The sequence below is a fragment of the Podarcis bocagei genome (genome assembly GCF_964188305.1).
Source record: "Podarcis bocagei genome assembly, chromosome: 13".
Lineage (NCBI taxonomy): Eukaryota > Metazoa > Chordata > Lepidosauria > Squamata > Lacertidae > Podarcis > Podarcis bocagei.
In genome coordinates, this window is record NC_138138.1 from 24,724,733 (window position 1) to 24,745,347 (window position 20,615).

Consider the following 20,615-nt stretch of genomic DNA (forward strand, 5'->3'; position numbering starts at 1 on the left):
AGGTGCGTCTGTGAAGCTCACAGAAACAGAACATGAAGGCAGCAGCCTGCTTAGGTTGTCATCTGGAATGTTGAGGTAGATTGCCTCTGAAGGTGGAGGCTGAGGCCAGTGAACACTAGGCAACTAAATGGTTGGCACTGGTGCCTACATAATTTGCCAGTTTCTCCACACCTATGCAGACCTGGTTCTAGGGTCACTATCTGAGGTGGGCACAGAAGTAGCACTCCCTGTCTGTATTTATTTATTTTTTACCTCATGTGACCCCCTGTATTGCAGGAACACCTATATTTCGCATTTTCTCTCTAGCTCTATACATTGAGTGGCTATTATTCTAAAAAACAACAACAACAGCAGTGACTTTATATGTGCTAGGAGGTGTTTAAAATTTCTGCGGTGCCCTGTGTGAGGCCAAAATTCAGGGCCCCTCCCACCTCTCGCCTTCCATTCTGCTTATTTCACTACATCATAGCTGTGTTTTTAAAAGGGGACAAATAGTCTTTCCTTTTTTTCCCTTGGTCATTTAATTTTGCACATCCCCAATAATGTCCCTCCCACCCTTAGAGTTGCCAACTTTTTCCATTGGTTTTTGCTCTTGTGGTTTTGATCTGCATACATGAGTAGGCAGCATGTAAATGCATCTCTCCATGCTGTGAAAAGCTTCCGTTTCCCCAAATGAAATGGATATTAAAGACACAGGAGTACCACAGGATTTTTTAAAAAATCAGGTGGCAGCTGTATCCACTGTCATAGGAGGCTGAGCAGACCTAGCAGAGGCTGGTTCATTAGGGCAAATGGGGGAGGGGCTGCGCCACCAGCTTCATTCTCTCCTCAGCCTGCCCCCTGCTTGCCTGCCTTACAACCAGGCCCCGGGGTGGCACTACCTGTCAGCTTAATTCTCCTTAATCTTAGTGTTGTCCTCTTAGGGAGGAGAGCAGGGAAGATGGTGGCTTTACCTGACCAGAGCGCTGGATCCATATGCTGTTTAGGGCCCCTACACACTACCCCAGGCATAGGCAAACTCCAGCCGTCCAGATGTTTGGGACTACAACTCCCATCATCCCTGACCACTGGTCCTGTTAGCTAGGGGTGATGGGGATTGTAGTCCCAAACATCTGGAGGGCCGGGGGTTGCCTATGCCTGCTCTATCCCATCAATTTTGGTGGGCAGCCACTGCTGCCTAAACCATTGACCACGCTGGCAGGGGATGATGGGAGTTTTAGTCTATTCACACCTGGGGACCTAAGGATGAAGAACACTGGGGTCAGAAGACACCAAAGTCAGGAAGCTAGATAAGAACTTTATTGTCTCCCTTAAAGAAAAACAGAACAGCCCACAAGGGCAACCAACCCAGTTACAAATCAAGGTTATGTGGGTTCCAGTTCTCTAAATCCTTATAACACCAAGAAGGGATAGTTTAGTCGGTAGAACCCTAATCTCAGGGTTGTGGGTTCATGCCCCACACTGGGCAAAAGATCCCTGTGTTGCAAGGTGATTGGAGTAGATGACCCCCATGGTCCCTTCCAACTCTATGATTCTTTGATAAGAAACACCTGACTCCACCTGGCTACAACTAAGTCCAGTGCCACCTAGTGACTAAACTATATAACAATGCTGTCTATGCACCCTGAAATGGCAACTTCAGCGGCCACCTTGAAGTTTGATGCCCTCTGCTAGGAATTTGAGACGCTGTTTCCCCCCAAGCCTGTCAGAAAAGCTCCCAATGGGAAAACCCTCTGAATGGGAGCAAATGTCAGTTGGGTTTTCTCCAGGTTGATGTTTGCTCTCATTTAGCGCCAGAGAGTGGGATTTCCAGGGGAAAGCAGGGGGGCAAAACTGCTCAGACGCCTTTCTCAAAAACACAGCGTAAGCGAAATAATTCCCTGCAGACTCGTGTGTTCTAGACATGAGACAAGCGGCAGTGTGGATGAGATGAGCCCTGAGCTATTGTGGCAGAGTAGGCATAACTGCTGCTTCTGTTTGGCAGGGTGAAAATAAGACTGCTCTGTTTGTTATACTCGCTGGGGAGACTTCCCATTTCCCCCAGTTCAGCGGAGCCTTGCGAGGTGCAGCAACTGAGCATGGAAGGAACAGATGCACACAGACAAGGCATCCTGTGGCTCAGATTTCTTCTGAGTAAATAAAAATTGGTTCCATCTGCTGCTTGTCACATGACTAAGTAACGTGATCCACACACCATTGTTGATGAGATTTTGTTTTTTGGGATGAAGCATTAGTTAAATGATAAGGTGCCCTGGAGGGATTTTGATTAAACATACATCGGGTGGAGGAACAGAGTGTGTGGCTCAGGTAATCCTAATGCAAGAGCAATCTGATGTCCACTTGAGAGCCTGTTCCTGCAGTTGTGGGAGGTCTCTCTTTTTTTTGCTTCATTAACTATGTAGCTGTTATTTGGTGCCTCAGACTTACTGCATTCCATTCATGGGTAGGCAAACTAAGGCCCAGGGGCAGGATTCGGCCCAATTGCCTTCTAAATCTGGCCCGCGGACAGTCCAGGAATCAGCATGTTTTTGCATGAGTAGAATGTGCGCTTTTATTTAAAATGCATTTCTGGGTTATTTGTGGGGCCTGCCTGGTGTTTTTACATGAGTATAATTTGCATTTTTATTAAAAATGCATCTCTGGGTTATTTGTGGGGCATAGGAATTTGTTCATTCCCCCCCCATATAGTCCGGCCCCCCACAAGGTCTGAGGGACAGTGGATCAGCCCCCTGCTGAAAAAGTTTGCTGACCCCTGGCCTAGCTTATGGAGAGAGGTTTTAACAGTGATTGCACATGCTAGATCTGATGTATATAGATTTGTGTAAAAAACCTGACATTATGTGTAATCACTTCCGATGTTCTTGCAAAGCTTGATTCATTATCAAAGTGCTCTCTCACTCTCTCTGTGTGTGTATACTTAAAAACAAAAAAAAACCCTGAGAAGCTTTCATGTCTTTGAGTGAGTACAGAAGTACATAATTTAAGCACTAAGCCTTTTGTACAAGTTCACTAACCACATGTTCTTTTTAGATGTATCATATTCTTTCCTAGACAGAGTTTGCGGGAAATCAGTTCTGTGTATTTGCGGTGCTGTGTTGATTGGCTGGAAATGGGTGATGTCAATTTTCCTTGCCCCTCAAAGCAATTTTTCAACATTTAAAAAAGGGATTCTGCTTGCCCACTGCTTTTAAAGAAGGGGGTTGAATATAATGTCACTTAGGGACGTGGGTGGCGCTGTGGTCTAAACCACTGAGCCTCTTGGGCTTGCTGATTGGAAGGTTGGTGGTTCGAATCCATGCAATGGGGTGAGCTCCCGTTGCTCTGCCCCAGCTCCTGCCAACCTAGCAGTTTGAAAGCATGCCAGTGCAAGTAGATAAATAAGTACTGCTGTGGCAGGAAGGTAAATGTCATTTCCATGCGCTCTGGTTTCCGTCATGGTCTTCCATTGCACCAGAAGTGGTTTAGTCATGCTGGCCACATGACCCGGAAAGCTGTCTGTGGACAAACACCGGCTCCCTTGGCCTGAAAGCGAGATGAGCACTGCAACCCCATAGTCGCCTTTGACTGGACTTAACCGTCCAGGGGTCCTTTACCCTTTTACCTTTGCCTGTTTAATAAATGGCACAGTTGGGACTCTTGCCTAAACCCATGGCTATAAAACAAAGTTCAAGACCCATTATTATTATTATTATTATTATTATTATTATTTTCATTTCTATACCACTTTATATTTTTAAGGGGAAAATCTCAAAGTGGTTTATAACACATTTAAACATCAAATAAATAAAAAAACACCTGAATAAACATTATTGAAGAAAATGTCAAATATAAAGTATACCTTCAAAGCAACATAACTAACAAGAAACTAAAATATTACCTTAAAGATTTCAAAAGAAAACATTATAAAGGTCAACTACAAAATGCACATTTAACACAGCAAAGTTAACAACCATAAAAATTACCCAAAACAGTTCAAAAGAAAACATTACTAAAGGAAGTAAATATAAAATGCACATTTAAAGCAGCATAATTAGCAAGAGAATAAGATGTTATCAAAGGCACAGAACATACCGTATTTTTCGCCCTATAGGACGCACCGGCCCATAGGACGCACCAAGTTTTTTGGGGAGGAAATCAAGGGAAAAAAATTTATTTCCCCCCCAGGTTTGCGCAGCCATCCCCAAGCTAGAAGAGAGAGACAGAGCGCTCCATCTCCCTCTTCTGCCTTCAGGGACAGCATCTCTAGCCTCCGTGGGGCAGCGGCTTGCCCCGCTGTCCCCCAGCTTATGGGGCTGGCGATGGGGAGAAGCAAGCTTGCTTCTCTCCCCCCCCCCCGCCAGCCTCCAGATCAGGTCCGGGAATAGCGGGGTGGCGGCGCTCCGCCTCCCTGCTATCCCCCGAGCTTATGGGCTGCAGGCTGCTGCCTGCAAGCCTTGCGACCCCGCAGGACCTCGCGCCGGGATCCGGGGGGTGGCACGGAGCTGCAGGAAGCCCTGGAGCACAGGCAGCTCCGCGCCACCCTCCGGAGCCCCGCGCAGCTTCGCGCCGGGATCGGGAGGGTGGCGCGGAGGTGCCTGTGCTCCAGGGCTTCTTGCAGCTCCGCGCCACCCTCTGGAGCCCCGCGCAGCTTCGCGCCGGGATCGGGAGGGTGGCGCGGAGCTGCAAGAAGCCCTGGAGCACAGGCAGCTCCCCGCCACCCTCCGGAGCTCCGCGCAGCTTCGCGCCGGGATCGGGAGGGTGGCGCGGAGGTGCCTGTGTTCCAGGGCTTCTTGCAGCTCCGCGCCACCCTCTGGAGCCCCGCGCAGCTTCGCGCCGGGATCGGGAGGGTGGCGCGGAGCTGCAAGAAGCCCTGGAGCGCAGGCAGCTCCGCGCCACCCTCCGGAGCCCCGCGCGGCTTTGCGCCGGTATCCGGAGGGTGGCGCGGAGCTGCAAGAAGCCCTGGACCACAGGCAGCTCCGCGCCACCCTTCCGAGCTCCGCGCAGCTTCGCGCCGGGATCGGGAGGGTGGCGCGGAGCTGCAAGAAGCCCTGGAGCGCAGGCAGCTCCGCGCCGCCCTCCGGAGCCCCGCGCAGCTTCGCGCCGGGATCGGGAGGGTGGCGCGGAGCTGCAAGAAGCCCTGGAGCGCAGGCAGCTCCGCGCCACCCTCCGGAGCCCCGCGCGGCTTTGCGCCGGTATCCGGAGGGTGGCGCGGAGCTGCAAGAAGCCCTGGACCACAGGCAGCTCCGCGCCACCCTTCCGAGCTCCGCGCAGCTTCGCGCCGGGATCGGGAGGGTGGCGCGGAGCTGCAAGAAGCCCTGGAGCGCAGGCAGCTCCGCGCCGCCCTCCGGAGCCCCGCGCAGCTTCGCGCCGGTATCCGGAGGGTGGCGCGGAGCTGCAAGAAGCCCGGGAAAGCCTGCATTCGCCCCATAGGACGCACACACATTTCCCCTTCATTTTTGGAGGGGAAAAAGTGCGTCCTATAGGGCGAAAAATACGGTATCTGCTGCTGTTGCTGCCTATTGTGGTTCATGGCAGGTGGCAGCTGTGGAAGCTAAGGTTTGATGACCTGAGTCTGCACTAAGAGACAGCCAAAATGGTCCCACCCTCCCAGGCCAGGTGGGAAAAGGCATGCAAGGCAGGGAGCAAGTGTTCAAGGATTCACAGCCAAGCTGGTCAGCACTATGGGTGAATCAGAATTAAAAGACCTTCAGCATAGTCCTATGCATATTTATTCATACATCGCTCCTGAATCATTTGAACTATCTCCTCAGTAAGTATGATGGGATATGCAGTTAGGCCCATTAAATTTAGCTTCTGAGTAGACATACAGAAGATAGAAAGTTTTTGCATTTAGATCAGGAACCTGTAGTTTTTGGACTACAACTCCCATCTGTCCTATCCATCATCCATGCTGGTTGTGACTTAGGGATGCTGGAACCCAACAACATATAGATGGCCACAGGTTCCGCATCGCTGATGAAGAAAATCCTGGATTCAGTCCCTAGAATATTGAGATTGGGCCAGAGAAAATTCCTGTCTGAATAGTCAATATAGACTATAGTAGTCTGACTCAGTAAAAGGGAATTTCTTGTCTGGCACTTAAAAATTTTTAATAGGGTAGCCAGCCTTCCTGAAGCCTGGCAGAAACGGCAAAATGGTACTGAATTGCCATTCAGTTTGCTGGCCAGTCCATTTGTCAAATGCTTTGTGAAAGCAGGAGAAAGCCAGGCTTGAACTTTAGGAGAGAAAAATAGTGAACCATGATTTGCATGTGTTCCTGTACACACCCTTGTGTGTCCTTTTATAACCTGACACTTAGCATACTTCCATACAGCAATACTAGGGTTGCCATTTCAGAAAGTGATTGTTATTATTTTTTTCCAAAAATTCCAAAGTTGTAAAAACGTACGTTTTTGAGCTTTTTAAAAGTAAAATCACCAGAAATGGCACTGCCCACATGGTTTGTCATACGTCTGGATTTTCCCGGACATTTTGCCGATTTCCAGCTAGACACATCTTCCAACAGCAGTATTCCAGGTATGTCTGGGAAATTCCAGGCGTATGGCAACCCTAGATACATATATCTCTTTATGTTGATTTCCCATTTTTCCATTTTTAAGGTGCTGGATTACTTTGATTTGGGTCAATTCTGTGTGGATTCTTTGTATGGAAAGTAATGTTTTTAAAAACAAGCACACCATTCTCAAGTGATACAAGGTTCTGGGATTCTGTACTTTGGTACCCATCCCCAGCTTTTAAAAGTAGGAAGTTACACCTGGCCTCGTTTGAAGGTGAGAGCATTGGAGATATAGGCTGAACTTGTGAAGATCTGTTTCCACAAAGATTTCTGCAGGTTTTGCCAGGGAAGGGGTGGGTTGCAGACAGTACAGGTAGTTCTAGCCCCACAACTGCTTGGATATAACCCCCCCCCCCGAAAATCCTAGAGGCACAGCAATTGCATGTTCCATAAGTCCCCAGCCATAAGCGGGTTATGGCCACACAAATGAACACGCATTCATTTCTTCCAGAGCTATGTGTTGGCAATAGTTTCTGGGGCCAAGCACTAATTCAAACTGAACCCAAAGCTCAATTTGTGCTAGGGCTCAGTCTACCAGCACCTGTATTCCTGGTAATATATAGAGCTGTAACACATGCACAAATGCCTCTGGGCATGTGCAGAGTGCTTGCCCCTGTATAACCGCAGCTGGATCCCAAATGTCTGAGACTAAACAGCTTCCAAATGTCCAGATGGGCTGAGTCCCAGCTGCTCCTCATTTTAGGAATGACACACTCATTCTCATTCTTCCTTGCATTCCCAAAGCCCCCTTGGGGATGCTGTGCTCCATTAGATGAAGGAAGTGCTAAAGCTCTGTTTGCTTTGTAAAGGAATTGTCTGGCTGGCCCTTTGAGACGGACTGGCTGGAGGGCAACTTATGGGAAAGGGAGGGAGGGAAGTGGGGGGTGGGGATCATGTGAAGGCTTTAACAGTCATGTTACAGCAGGGATATTAAAACCTTCCAAGGGGTGGGTGGGCTGGCTGGCTGGCTGGCAGAGCTGTTTAACCCTTCCTGCTAATGATCAGAGCTTTGCTAATAGTGTGGTGGGAGAGGCGCTTTGATCCGAAAGGGATGGAGGGACCCTTTCAAGTGCAAATTTCCCAATGTTAAGGCCCCCTGCCTGCTCTTCTTCTGTCTCTCTGAGTTCCAAGTGCATCCTTTGCAGTAGCAGGCCTGAATCCCTAGATCTCCATCCCTCAAAAGGCAGCCCACCAAAGATCTTTCCGAGACACTTGCCTCTTCCTCCCCACCCCCATCACTGCTGCTTTCCTCCCTGCTTGCAGTGGCTGGTGGCAACCCCCCTCCTCCGTCCAAAGCAGCTTGTGTGGGGTAGTTTTTTGGGGTGTGAATTTGCATATGTTCACATGTGCAATTTCAGAAGGACACCTTGCAACCAGGATCAGGTCCAAAGGATAGGGGAGAGCCCCCCAGGAGTAATAGCTCAATGAGCCCTGCCCCACATTTTAACTTGAGCAAAGCCCGTCCCCTTTCATTAAGGCTCAGCCACTTGAATAAACCACAGGTCAATATACCACCTTGACACTATGGAGCACCAGGGAGTTATCTGAATTTAGGGGTGTAGTGCAACTTCTGGATAGGAAAGTCTGTGATGCAGGAAATGGAATCTAGTGAAAAGCTGCTACAAAAACATCTCCAGAGAAGCCACCTTTGGAACTGAACCAATCACCACTTTTAATGCAGGCTATTTCCCATCCATGTTGCTTCTGCACATGTTCAACCATAAACCTGCTTTGCTACGGTTTAAAAAAAATATGTATGAAGATTCTCATATAAATGCATATTTAAAGACATATTTTAAATGTGTTTTCTCATGTTTGATACTTTTTTTGGACCAAGAGTTGTACCAAAACATTCAGGAAGTGAGAAAGCTTTGAACGTCTCTAAGGATTCTATGAAATGTATGTTTGTATGCTTGTATATTCGTAATATGTGTGTATTAATGCTGAATTATTTTAATAATAAAAACTTTTCAAATTAAAAAAAGAGAGAGAGGGAGAGAGGGAAAGCTACAGGATCCGCACAATAGTCCAGGAGATGTGGATCATGTTAAGCTCGCATTGGAAAAGATAAAATTCCTTCCCTAGTTGTGTTAGAAAGCGTTCCGTGTTGTTATATTATAGAATGGAGGGTCAGCAACTGGTGGCCTTATGTTCCAAATCTGCCCTGCTAAGGTTTGATTTTTTTCTAATTCCCCAGTTGCCAGGCAAGAGAGGTTTGTGTTGAGAACAGCAGCTGTGGCAGCAGGATTTGCCAGTAGTCCACTTCAGTGGGATAGTGTGGAGCAGGAGCTATCTCTCTGGCAAAACTGGATGTTCTAGAACCATAGAAACGAAAGGGAAACAAAGTCCAACCTCACCCACCTTGTCCCAAAGTTCACATACCACATGCAGAGATTTAGCCTTTGCAGTATAGGCCACAGCATATGCCGCATCAGCATATCACATGTGGGCCCATTGCCATCATCTCAAATGATTTCTGACTTTTTTAAGATTAAAAATCATGCCAAGGGAAAGAGCAGCCTGACCCAATCCATCAGCTGGTAAAGGAGCTCACTCTTCCTTTTTTCCTTTTGCATCATGTCTGTTATGTTATGTACCTGTGGGCAGGGGCATTTTTGGAAAAAAATATGTGTACAGTGCTTACAAAATTGGAGATGGTTTATACGACTTCATTACTGTTGTTGTCGGTTAATGATAAATTATTCCATTAGAGATAACCCATTTGTTCAATGATATGACAATAGGAACTTTCAGGAAAAGTTGAGCTGGAGGTGTAAAAAAAAAAGGCATGGATAATAGTTATTTCATCCAAATTTTAAAAATTCGTTTCACTTGTTCTATAGCTGTCTTTGTGTGTGTGTGTGTGTGTGTGTGTGTGTGTGTGTGTGTTTTCTCAGCACTGCCTGTATTGTTCATCATATTGCCATGGTTGATGCAAGTGAAAATACCTATGCAATGGCCAAAATCAATCAATCAATCAATCAATCAATCAATCTACGAACAAGAATGCCTTCAGTTCAAATCTAGGTTCTTCCATGATCTCACCAGGTAGCCTTAGACAAGCCATTCTTCCCCCACCCCCAACAACAACTGCAATATGGGAGACAGTCATATTGTCTTACCCGACAGGGTTATTATAAGGGTAACAACGATGCAAACACCATACATTTAAAGCACACACCTCTGCAAAGAATCCTGGGAACTGTCATTTGTTAGGGGTGCTTGAAATCATAGCTCTGTGACAGGTAAACTTCAGTTCCCAGAATTCTTTTTCTGGGTGTGTATGTAGCCTAGTATGTAGCCTAATATCTGGAGTGTTCTATACACATGTTTTAGTATTTTCATTATTATATAGAAGTCCTAACCTTTCTCTTTAATTTTCAGAGGTGCGAGCTGTGTCCCCACAAGGATGGAGCGTTGAAGCGGACTGATAATGGAGGTGAGCATCCCATTGTAAGGTGGCAGGGACAGCCCAGAATTTACACAGGAACTCAGTTGAGGAGGGCATGCTCATCTACTTTTGGGTAACTTAGGGTTAATGGCTAGTGCATATGTAAGTTCCCTGGTGAAGCTCCAAAACATGGACCTCTAGCAGGTTTCTCCTAGAACAGCCTTTCTCAACCTTGGGTCCTCAGATGTTGTTGAACTACAACTCCCATCATCCCTAGCTAGCAGGACCAGATGATGGGAGTTGTAGTCCAACAACATCTGGAGATCCAAGGTTGAGAAACGCTGTCCTAGACTGAGTGCGGGGGCAGAAAGACTGAGGGATAAGGAACCTGGAACTCCCATCATTCCTGACAATTGACCACGCTAGTAGTTGGAGGACCAGCCCTGGTGTGGCGTGGAGTTTCACTGAATGGGACTGCACAGTTAATTTACTGTGACTGAATATGTGATAGGCCTTGTGCCATATATGCATCACCCTGCTTGCATGTGTGTTTAAAAACCCTCCAGATCACAGGAACAAATGCATCCAAGTTTTCAGTGTTGCCTTCTGGTTTAATATGAAGCCACTGTGCATATAATCCAGGCTTTTAAAAACAGACTCCTCTTCCCCTGTCCCTCATGGAATATCTGCTTTCTCACATAGCAGGACCAGGCAGCCAGTTCATGGTAGCCCTGCAGGCCGCAGCCTTTAAGGTTTTCGACCCAAATGCTGACACAAACCAGTCAGGACTGACTCCAGGTTACCACGGACCCTTGTATAGTGTGGGGAGGGAGGTCCTTTTCAAGGAACTATGGCTGCACGTATCCTGCCTTGGTGCGGTGCCCAGTGAAGTGAAGTGAGAGCCAAGATGGGGATGATAGGCCTCTTCTCAGGCCCAGGCCTCAGTAGGCCCCCAACCCCTTCCAGCCACAAGATGGGGTAGTAATGGCTACCAACTTGGATCACTTTAAAACAAGATTAGACAAATTTATACGGGAGAAAGCTAGCAATGGTTTCTAACCATAATGTTTTTCTTCTGTCTCCAATTGTCGGAGAGTGCTGTTGCGCTCAGCTCCTTCTTGTGAGCTTCCCATAGGCATTTGGCTTGCCACAGTGAGAACATGATTCTGGAATAGCTGGGCCACTTGCCTGATTCAGCGGGGCTATTCTTACGTTCGTAAACATAAGAACATAGTTTCTCGCCACAAAATTGCAGCCTTACACACACACACACACACACACACACACACACACACACACACACACCCCATAATGGTTATATTAGAGCTACTAGCGAGGGAAAGATGATTAGGGGTGTGTGGGAAAGGAAATGTGGTCATTTAGTGGTCTTGGGAATGCTATGGATGCTGGCCTAATTTTCACTGAGGTGATAAGCCTGTGTCTGGGCTATGCAACTTGTGACCACACGTGGGGACTTGCAGGACTGAATGCTCCTTTGTATACCACCAACCACCCTTTTTTATTTTCTACACATAGAAAACTTCATGTCAGGGAGAGGTTAAGGCCAGAACCCTTCTCTCAGCTTTCAACATGGAAGGATTTGTTTGTATTTGTATTGAAGGGCATTGCAAGGTTAGCCTTCACCAGGGATCTGAGGTATACAAGTTTATTTCCACAGTGAAAACTGAGTCTCCTAAAGGTCTCTCCCAGTCCCACCCCACTGCTGCCTCCCACTGGAGACAGAAGCCAATTACTCTATGTTTGCCTGATTCAAGCCTCTCTGTGCCTTTCCACCTATACTATTGTTGTCTTGTCCTTCACTTAGGCTGGGCCCATGTCGTCTGCGCTCTGTACATCCCTGAGGTGCAATTTGCTAATGTTCTCACCATGGAGCCAATCGTCCTCCAGTATGTACCCCACGACCGGTTCAGCAAGGTAAAAGAGACATGCATGTACAATGTTTTCCCTCAGCACCCCATTTCTGCCTCTTCCAGAGAGGACTGTCCTGTTTTTATTTCCCCATCTCCTGTGCTCTCCTATGCTTTTTAAATTTATCTGCTGACAAGTTGCTGTTGCCCCAAAAACAATCAGGTACATTTTTATTATTATTTTGGCTCTCACAGTATGCTCACCACAGTGTGTAATGCACACCATCTATGTTGTGCCTCCTATTGTTACAGACTTGCTACATCTGTGAAGAGCAGGGCAGGGAGAGCAAAGCAGCCTCTGGAGCTTGCATGACTTGCAACCGTCACGGCTGTCGGCAAGCCTTCCATGTCACCTGGTGAGTCCATGATTGTGTCTGTTTAATGGTCACTTCCTTCCTCCCTGCTCCCTGTTTCCAAACCCAACAATTTTGTCATGTCAGTTTTGGATTCATAGTCATGAGATAAGCCTGCGTGAGTGAGTTACGATGAGGGACTTCACAGATTCTTTGGTTGCTTCCTGCTGAAACTTTGAACCTTCTCGGTTGCCTTCCTTCCTGCCTTATCTTCCCTCTTCAATCCATTTTAAACATTTTTCACGTACTATTTTATGAGAGCCACATGGACATATTGTTGATGTCTTTATGGTTTTCCCCCCTAAAGAAATAGATAATGCACAAAAATAAATACTGTTCCCTCACCCCAGCAATCATAACACTTCAAAGAACTGAGCTTTGGATGTGCCATTTATCCAAAGGTTTGTCAAGATCACCATCCACACATGAACTCAAACCATACAGACCAGGAGTAGGGAACCTCAAGCCTGGGGGTCAAATGCGCCCCCCAGCCCTCTCTGTCTGGCCCTTGGGACTCACTTCTCCCCAGGCCACACTTCTCACCACTCCTACTTCATACCCTCCTTGAAGTAGGGGATGTGGCTTCAGAGGCCTGAGGAGAGTCCCAAGAATAGAGGGGTTTGGCCCTTGAGCCTGAGGTTCTTCACCCCCAGAGTAGATAATTTATCCTAATGGTTTTATTTGCCCATTCTGAGAAGCTAACAATAGAGCAGGAGAGCAATAAGCTTCTGTGCTTGGTACAGAAAGAGGGGGGAATCTGGCTGCTCTGGTCCCTCTGCCACAATCTGTGCTGCCCTGGGCTCGGCTCACACAACCACCTTGTTTCTTTGTTTCAGTGCTCAGATGGCTGGGCTCCTGTGTGAAGAAGAAGTCTTAGAAGTCGACAATGTGAAATACTGTGGCTACTGCAAGTACCACTTCAATAAAATGGTGAGTCCCTCGTCATCATCAAAACCCAAAAGCACAGAGCAGGTGCTAGGATTGAGCAACAACAAAAAATAGATAGTTTTATTCCAAATCCAAAAGCATGGTAAAGAACACACTTTGTTTATGAAATACCCCTGGTACAATCCCTGGCACCTAGAGGATGGAAGATTTGTCAGTCAGTGGTGCTGGGGAAGAATGCTCTATACCGTTCTAAACATACACTGACTTCAGCATGGAAAGTCACCACCCAAGTAAGCAGCACTGGACTAGCTGGGCCCAGTGGTCTGACTCTGTCTTCGGTTTTCAGGTGCACCCAGGTGTTCACTCACAAAATAGCAAATGAAACAATGAAGAAGAGAGACACCCACTATTCCAACAAAGGAGAGTGATGGGGTTGCGGCTACAGCAGAAGCCATGGCCAATGGCACCTGGTTTTAAAGGAAAGGTTGCAGGTGCTGGACTATTAGTTGACAGTAAATGGTTTTGACTGACCTATAAAGCCCTAAATCACTTCAACACTATGTAGCAAGGGTAAACAATAGAGTTTTTTAAATACTATAAAGGCTTTGCTTCCAGTGATCCATGTATTTTGTCCAACAGGTTTTGGGCATCATAAGTTGCATGGAGACTGCAAAACCTGATTCACCTCTGGTAGACCGGGATGCATTTACATTCCCGTTCCAGCCATATTCATCTACCTGAATCACCACCACTTTGCATCCTTCGTGTTTGCCTCTTGCCTTAAGTGTGCATCAACCATACATTTAAAGCACATGGTTCCTCCCATTGTGGGGTGGTCCAGCTCTGGCTTTCTAATGGAATGGGGCAGATCTGTAAGTAAAAAATCATGGCTGCCCTAATCATGTGCAGTTTGGCCCTAGTTAATCCCTAAGGCAAAGCCTAGCACAGATCAAGACAGCCTGTGTTTCTAGAGGGAGCTGGAAGAATTGACTGAATGAACTACTAGGTTCTCTCCATACCAGGTTAATTAAGATCCCTTCATCTTGATACCTTTTTAGCATTTTAGAGGTGGTCATGGTGAGTTCATTGCCTGTGGTACTACTCCAGCTTTGCAGTGCCCCCCCCCCACTAATAATCTTTATTTTATGTTTATTCATTAAAACATTTCTATTCTACCCTACATTAGAAATCCCAGGGCGGTTTGCAACAATCATGGTAAAATCAGCACAATGAAACCAGAAAATATACTATGTCCACATAAGATAATACTTATTTGTGGGTGCTAGACAAGTCTAAATTCCTGGACTCAGTAAGTGTCAGAATTTAATCAAGGCAAATTTTACAGTATAAACTAGGCCAGTTTCCAGACCAGGAAATTGCCTGGGATGATGAGCCATTAGGAAAACAAAACAAAAAAAAGGTGATGACCCATTAAGAAAGCCAAGAAGAAGGCAAAGGCTCTGTGCCGGAAACACAGACCCTGGGTAAGCCACCTGGAGCCCCTGGAATCTTGCATCGCTTGGAGATTGAGATGGCGTGCAACTCAAATGCCTAAGAAAATAATGAGTCTTTCAGAAGCTCCTAAAACCAGTCGGGGTCAGTGCTTGTCTGGTGTCTAGGAGGAGTTGATTCTAAAGGCTGGGCCCCACCACAGAAAAGACTCTCCGCCTGATAGTGTCCAAATGGATTTCCATGGGCTGAAGCAACCAGAATAATTTCAGTGAATGGGCAGATCTATGTGTTGAATGCTTGAATCAGTGAGTTGCTTCTCGTCCCAAAGAGATGTGACAAATGTTGACATTTTACAGGAGGTGCTGTCTGTGTGCGTGTTTTAAAGAAAGAGGCTACAGCCTACACTGACTTCAGGTCCAGTGTTGGACCATTTCGATCAGATACTCCCTGCTGATGTGGATAGATTCCTCCAAGTTGGTAGGCCCACCACCTGCCTCCTTGATCCGTGCCCGTCTTGGCTGATTAGGGAGTGTCCAGATGTTGCGCGGACCCCCCTGGTTGAAATTATCAATTTGTCCCTTGACACGGGGACATTCCCAGGGGAACTGAAGGAAGCAGTAGTGTGTCCACTCTTAAAGAAAACTTCATTAGATCCCTTAGACCTATCCAATTACCGCCCAGTTTCAAATCTTCCATATCTGGGTAAGTTAATTGAGAGAGCGGTTGCTGAACAGCTTGGTAGGTTTCTGGAGGAAACATCGGCTTTAGATCCATTTCAGTCCGGTTTCCGTCCTGGTTTTGGGACCGAGACGGCTCTGGTTGCCTTAACAGATGATCTCCGTAGACAACTGGATCGAGGCGGGTCAGGACTGCTGATCCTTTTAGATTTGTCAGCGGCCTTTGACACGGTCGATCATGATCTTCTGGACCACCGCTTCGCAGACGTGGGGATACAGGGCACAGCCCGTAACTGGCTGTGCTCTTTTATCTCTGGTCGGGAACAGAGGGTAGCACTAGGGAGGGAAATGTCATCGCGCCATTCCCTGGTGTGTGGAGTGCCGCAGGGCGCAATTCTCTCCCCGATGCTTTTTAACATCTTTATGCGCCCCCTTGCCCAGATTATCCGGAGCTTTGGGCTGGGCTGTCACCAGTATGCTGATGACACTCAGCTCTATTTGCTGATGGATGGCCACACCGACTCGGCCCCGAACACACTGACCAGATGCTTGGAAGCTGTGGCTAGATGGTTTCGTGGGAGCCAATTGAAACTAAATCCTTCAAAGACAGAGGTCCTATGGCTGGGTCGGGATGGCATGGGGATGAAGGACCAACTCCCTTCTCTTGCAGGGGCCCAATTAGTGCCATTGCCTTCTGTTAAGAGTTTGGGTATAATCCTTGACGCCTCCCTTTCCATGGAGGCGCAAGTTACAGCAACAGCCAAGGCGACATTTTTCCACCTTAGCCGCATCAAGCAGTTGGTCCCTTACCTTTCCCGCCCCGACCTGGCCACAGTGATCCATGCGAAGGTCATCTCCAGGCTTGACTACTGTAATTCGCTCTACGCGGGGCTGCCCTTGAAGCTGTCCCAGAAACTCCAGCGGGTGCAGAATGCTGCAGCGAGGCTCCTCATGGGGTCTCTGCCATGGGAGCATATTCACCCAGTGCTTTTCAAACTGCACTGGCTCCCGGTAGAGTACAGGGTCAGATTTAAGGTGCTGCTTTTGACCTTTAAAGCCCTTCACGGCCTAGGACCCTCGTACCTACGAGACCGCCTCTCCCGGTATGCTCCACGGATAGCCTCAAGGTCCATAAATAGCAACACCCTAGTGGTCCTGGGCCCTAAGGAAGTTAGATTGGCTTCAACCAGAGCCAGGGCCTTTTCAACTCTGGCTCCGGCCTGGTGGAACGCTCTGCCTCATGAGACCAGGGCCCTGCAGGATCTGATTTCTTTCCGCAGGGCCTGTAAGACAGAGCTGTTCCGCCTGGCCTTTGGCTTGGAGCCAATTTGATTCCCTCCCTCTCTTTCTTTTTTTCTTTCCTTCTCCTCCTGCGTTGAGGCTACATTTTATTTTAATGTTGTAATATTTTAATGTTGTATTTTAATTTTGTTTTTAAGTTGTAATCATTCAACTTGTTTTTATTATTGCTTGTAAGCCGCTCTGAGCCCGGCCTTGGCTGGGGAGGGCGGGGTATAAATAAAAAAATATTATTATTATTATTACTATTATTACTACTACTACTATTTATGCAAATATGTATTTGATAGTGAGGCGGCACCCACAGCAGCACCCAGGAATGTCAAATGCTGAGATGACCCTGGTTCATTGGATGCCCCAAATGGAAGGTGGGAAGGGAAGGGCCCAAGGCAAGCTGACAGGAACTAGAGCTATCAGAAAGTCATGAGCATTTATCAGCACTGCCACCTTCAGTGATTAATAACACCAGCTCCTTCTCCAAAGCCAAACTAGAGAACTCCACACCCTGCTTTTTGTTAATCATGGTGATGTGCACTGCTTGGCTGATTACCTGAAGCTAAGGTTTGGCTGTTTGCCAACCTTGAGAGCCTTTCTTGTGGCTGGCAGGAGACAACAACACAATTTCATTTTCATTTTTTCACCTTTAGTATTTATAACTGTTTATATAGCAGTGAGCAAATTTGCTTTTGCAATCGCTTATCTTCTTTGTCTTTTTGACAGCCCAGTGAGGTAGGTACGTAGAAGCCACTCCCAGGGCACACCTGGAGTCTGGGCTCAGCCCCAGCAATAGATTAAGTTTCCAAGCCAGGGAGATGGAATCTGAGAAGTGATAGCAAAAGGAAGTGCAGTCCCAAGTTTGTGCAGAGAGACGCCATTTCACTGGGGCTAAGGAAAAGGCTTTCCTTGTCAGCAGGTGAACTTGCACAAATTGTTGAGTCCTGGCAGAAGGCACCTCGGACTACTTTCTATGGATGCTGGCTTTAACACTGTTTGGAAGCTTAGGCAGAAAATCCAAATGGCACCCACACCTCCCACTAAATCTGCCAGGAAGTTCTCTAGCACTCATCTGGTTGAAATATACAGTATACAGAAGCTGGGTGGGGGGGTGTAGCTCCCATCAGTTTCAATTAAGCTTATTCAGGAGAATTGCCAGTGGGCCACATATCAGGGGTCATATCTGTCTCACTCTGCTACTCAAAATCTGCCACCTTATTTTCCCTCTTAGTAGATCTGCCTCTGATCCATAAGTTTAGACCAGGGAACTGAGGGCCAAACTAGACGTGATGTAATTAGAACGTCTCATTTTAATTTGGTAGTAATTAGCAGCCCCAGGCAATTGCTTTGAAGATCAGGATAGGGGAACGGCACTCTTGGAGAGAGTGTTCTTAACTCTTCCATCCCATTCCTCCCCACCCCCAATATAAATTGTGCTCCCATTCACCTCATCAGATGGAAAAAAAGAAGAACAGCATTAGGAGCTAACAGCCCTTTCAGGGCCCCTCCAGGCATCCTTTTTATTACACATTCCTGATGATTTGTGCTCGTGATGCTGTCATGGCAGTTATATGAGAATCCCGCTTGCAGAAGTTTTGGGGCAGACATACTGCTTCATTTCCAAACGACACATTTCCTGTAACTTCCTGCTGGAATCCTATAACCATGACCACAAACGTTTTGGGGTTTTTTGTCCGTCTTTGGTTGTGGAACAACTCCTCCAGATTGCGGTAAATGTGGTAGCTTTGGGGAAGCACAGCAAAACAACTAATAAAGCATAATTAATCCACTACTGATGCACTATCATTATGTCACAAATGTGTTGTCACAAACAATAAAACAGCGCTCTGGAGGGGCCCTCAGTGTGTGCTGTTTCCCTTGGGGAAAGAAAGAGCATGGGGGGGAAGGGTTAAGCACCCTCACCCAGAGTCCCACTTCCCTGATCTTCAGAGTAGCTGACTGGTACCTCTAATTAGCTGATTTGGAGCTCTTTTGCAATAAACCTGCTTCCTCACAGGACCAGACTTTTTGCAGTAAGGAAAGTGACAGGGAAAATACAGTGGAAAATGTGGGGTAACACTTGCTTTGAGGCAGCACCGTCCAGCCTCCCTACAAACAAATCAGAAGGAAGGTTCATTAAACAGCCAATGCTGTCTGATCTCCCTACAAACATATCAGGACCAATGTTCACTAAACAGTCTGTCTGGAAGTGCCCTGAAATGAGTTCATACCCCCATTGGCTGAAAATGAGCTCTGATGCCTTTGAGGAACCTGGGTCTTGCAACCTGCTGTGCAAAAATAATGTCAGTGGAGACATCTGAGATGAAAGAGGTTTTTCTAAACCATCAAGCCAAGATCCAGAGGACCGTTCTTCCTATTTGCTCTTATTTTCTTTTCTTTTCTACTCCTTTCCCATCCCTCCATCCTCATCCATCGCCTGCCCCAACTTCCTATTTGCCTCCAGAAGACATCGCGCCATTCCGGAAGTGGCTCTTTCATTGCGGGAAGAAGGAGCCGGTCGGCGTCACCTACTCAAGAGAAGCATGTTTCCCACCACGAGAAACCAAAGAAGGTAAGAAAAGAAGAAAATAAAATGTTAATCGCTGTGCAACCTGGGGTGGGAGTGAACAGCAAAAAGAAATTAATATGTCTATAATACGTCTTTTAACCTTCAGCCTTTCTAATTACAAGCAGATCAGATCAAACACAAAGGCATATCCAGTGCCTGCATATTCTACAATTCTTTGTTCTTGCATTCCAAAATTATTACTGGTCCCAGAATTCAGCATCTGGACAATTTAAAGTTCTTGCTGAAGTTACTTCCAGATGACAACAACAACACACTTACCAAAAAACCACTGAAACCCTCCCACTAATGCTATCCTAACACAAGCAATGTTCAATGGCAGTTGCACACTATCTAGTTTCTTTACAAAGAGGAAAGCAGTCCTTTGGAAGGACAGTTAGCTCTCTCCATCTCCACCGGCACTAGGCCTCTCTCTCTTTTGCTCCCCCTCCTTTCAAAAAACACAGCTGTATTTGCCTATATTAACACTTGCACTCAAACAGTGAAGCAGCCTCCCTGGAACTCCAGGATCTGATTGCATAATGGTGACAGTTAAGAAGTAAGGGCCACACAGCTATCCAGCCCCCATGTGTGGATCTGCAACACCTCGAGGCCTGAGCTGGGATTGGAGCAAAAAGAGGAGGGTTGGGATTCTGCAGTGCTTTAAGAAGGTCCGAGATGAGGAAAGAAGGAACCCTATAGATCAGATAAATGACAAACATGCAAAAGCAGAGGCCTTCCCTGGTGCCCACAGGGTCCTCTCTCACGCCAGTCTCCATTCTGAAATTAGGCTGGTAAGAAGCCTCTCACAAATGTGCCCTTGGGCCCCAAAAGGTCAGAGACCCCTTTATTAAAGATGAGGCTGAGGGGCTGGCTGAATTCTGCAGGCAAAAACAGCCCAACACCTACAAGGAATAAAGTAGCACTATATTCTCCACAGTCTAAGGCTTTTCGGACGAAGGGCCCACCACTAGCCCACAGATGTGATGGGAGCCCCATTTCTTAATTATTGTTTTTAGCATATTTTTGTGTGGTGGTTGTGGTTGTGCTTCTGTTGTGACCCACCTTAGGTTAAGCCGCAGCCCAGTGAGTGGGCCCCAACCCAACCAGTTGAAGATTGCAGGTCTAAGGTTGTAGGGCACGCATAGGCGAACTCTGGCCCTCCAGATGTTTGGGACTACAATTCCCATCATCCCTGACCACTGGTTCTGTTAGCTAGGGATGATGGGAATTGTAGTCCCAAACATCTGGAGGGCCGGAGTTTGCCTATGCCTGTTGTAGGGGTTTGGTGTAACACTATTCAAAAGCATCCCAGAGAGTGTGAGAGAGAAATATCTTGAGGGCAGGACAACATAAAAAGATGACGCAGCAAGCTGTTGTCAACATGGAGCTTCTCCCTTGGTGCTCCAGCATCACAAACTCATATCCAGACTTAGATTTACAGCAGGATAATAACTGTGTTGCTCTTTTGCAGCCAAAACAGCCCAGAATCTTTTCAGGTGCCACAAGAC

General features: G+C 47.0%; 1 protein-coding gene across 6 annotated transcripts in view; it reads left to right on the top strand.

Annotated features, from left to right (window-relative positions):
- MLLT6 (MLLT6, PHD finger containing) overlaps positions 1-20,615 on the top strand; it is a 99,635-nt gene that overhangs the window by 20,397 nt on the left and 58,623 nt on the right. For 4 of the 6 annotated variants that reach the window (XM_081166158.1, XM_081166156.1, XM_081166159.1 and 1 more), the window contains exons 3-7: positions 9,941-9,995; positions 11,773-11,882; positions 12,128-12,231; positions 13,065-13,158; positions 19,003-19,110. In XM_081166158.1, coding sequence (XP_081022284.1) covers positions 9,941-9,995; positions 11,773-11,882; positions 12,128-12,231; positions 13,065-13,158; positions 19,003-19,110 — 471 coding nt within the window. The remainder of the gene's footprint in view (positions 1-9,940; positions 9,996-11,772; positions 11,883-12,127; positions 12,232-13,064; positions 13,159-19,002; positions 19,111-20,615) is intronic. The other 2 variants (XM_081166160.1, XM_081166157.1) reach the window with 1 other exon arrangement.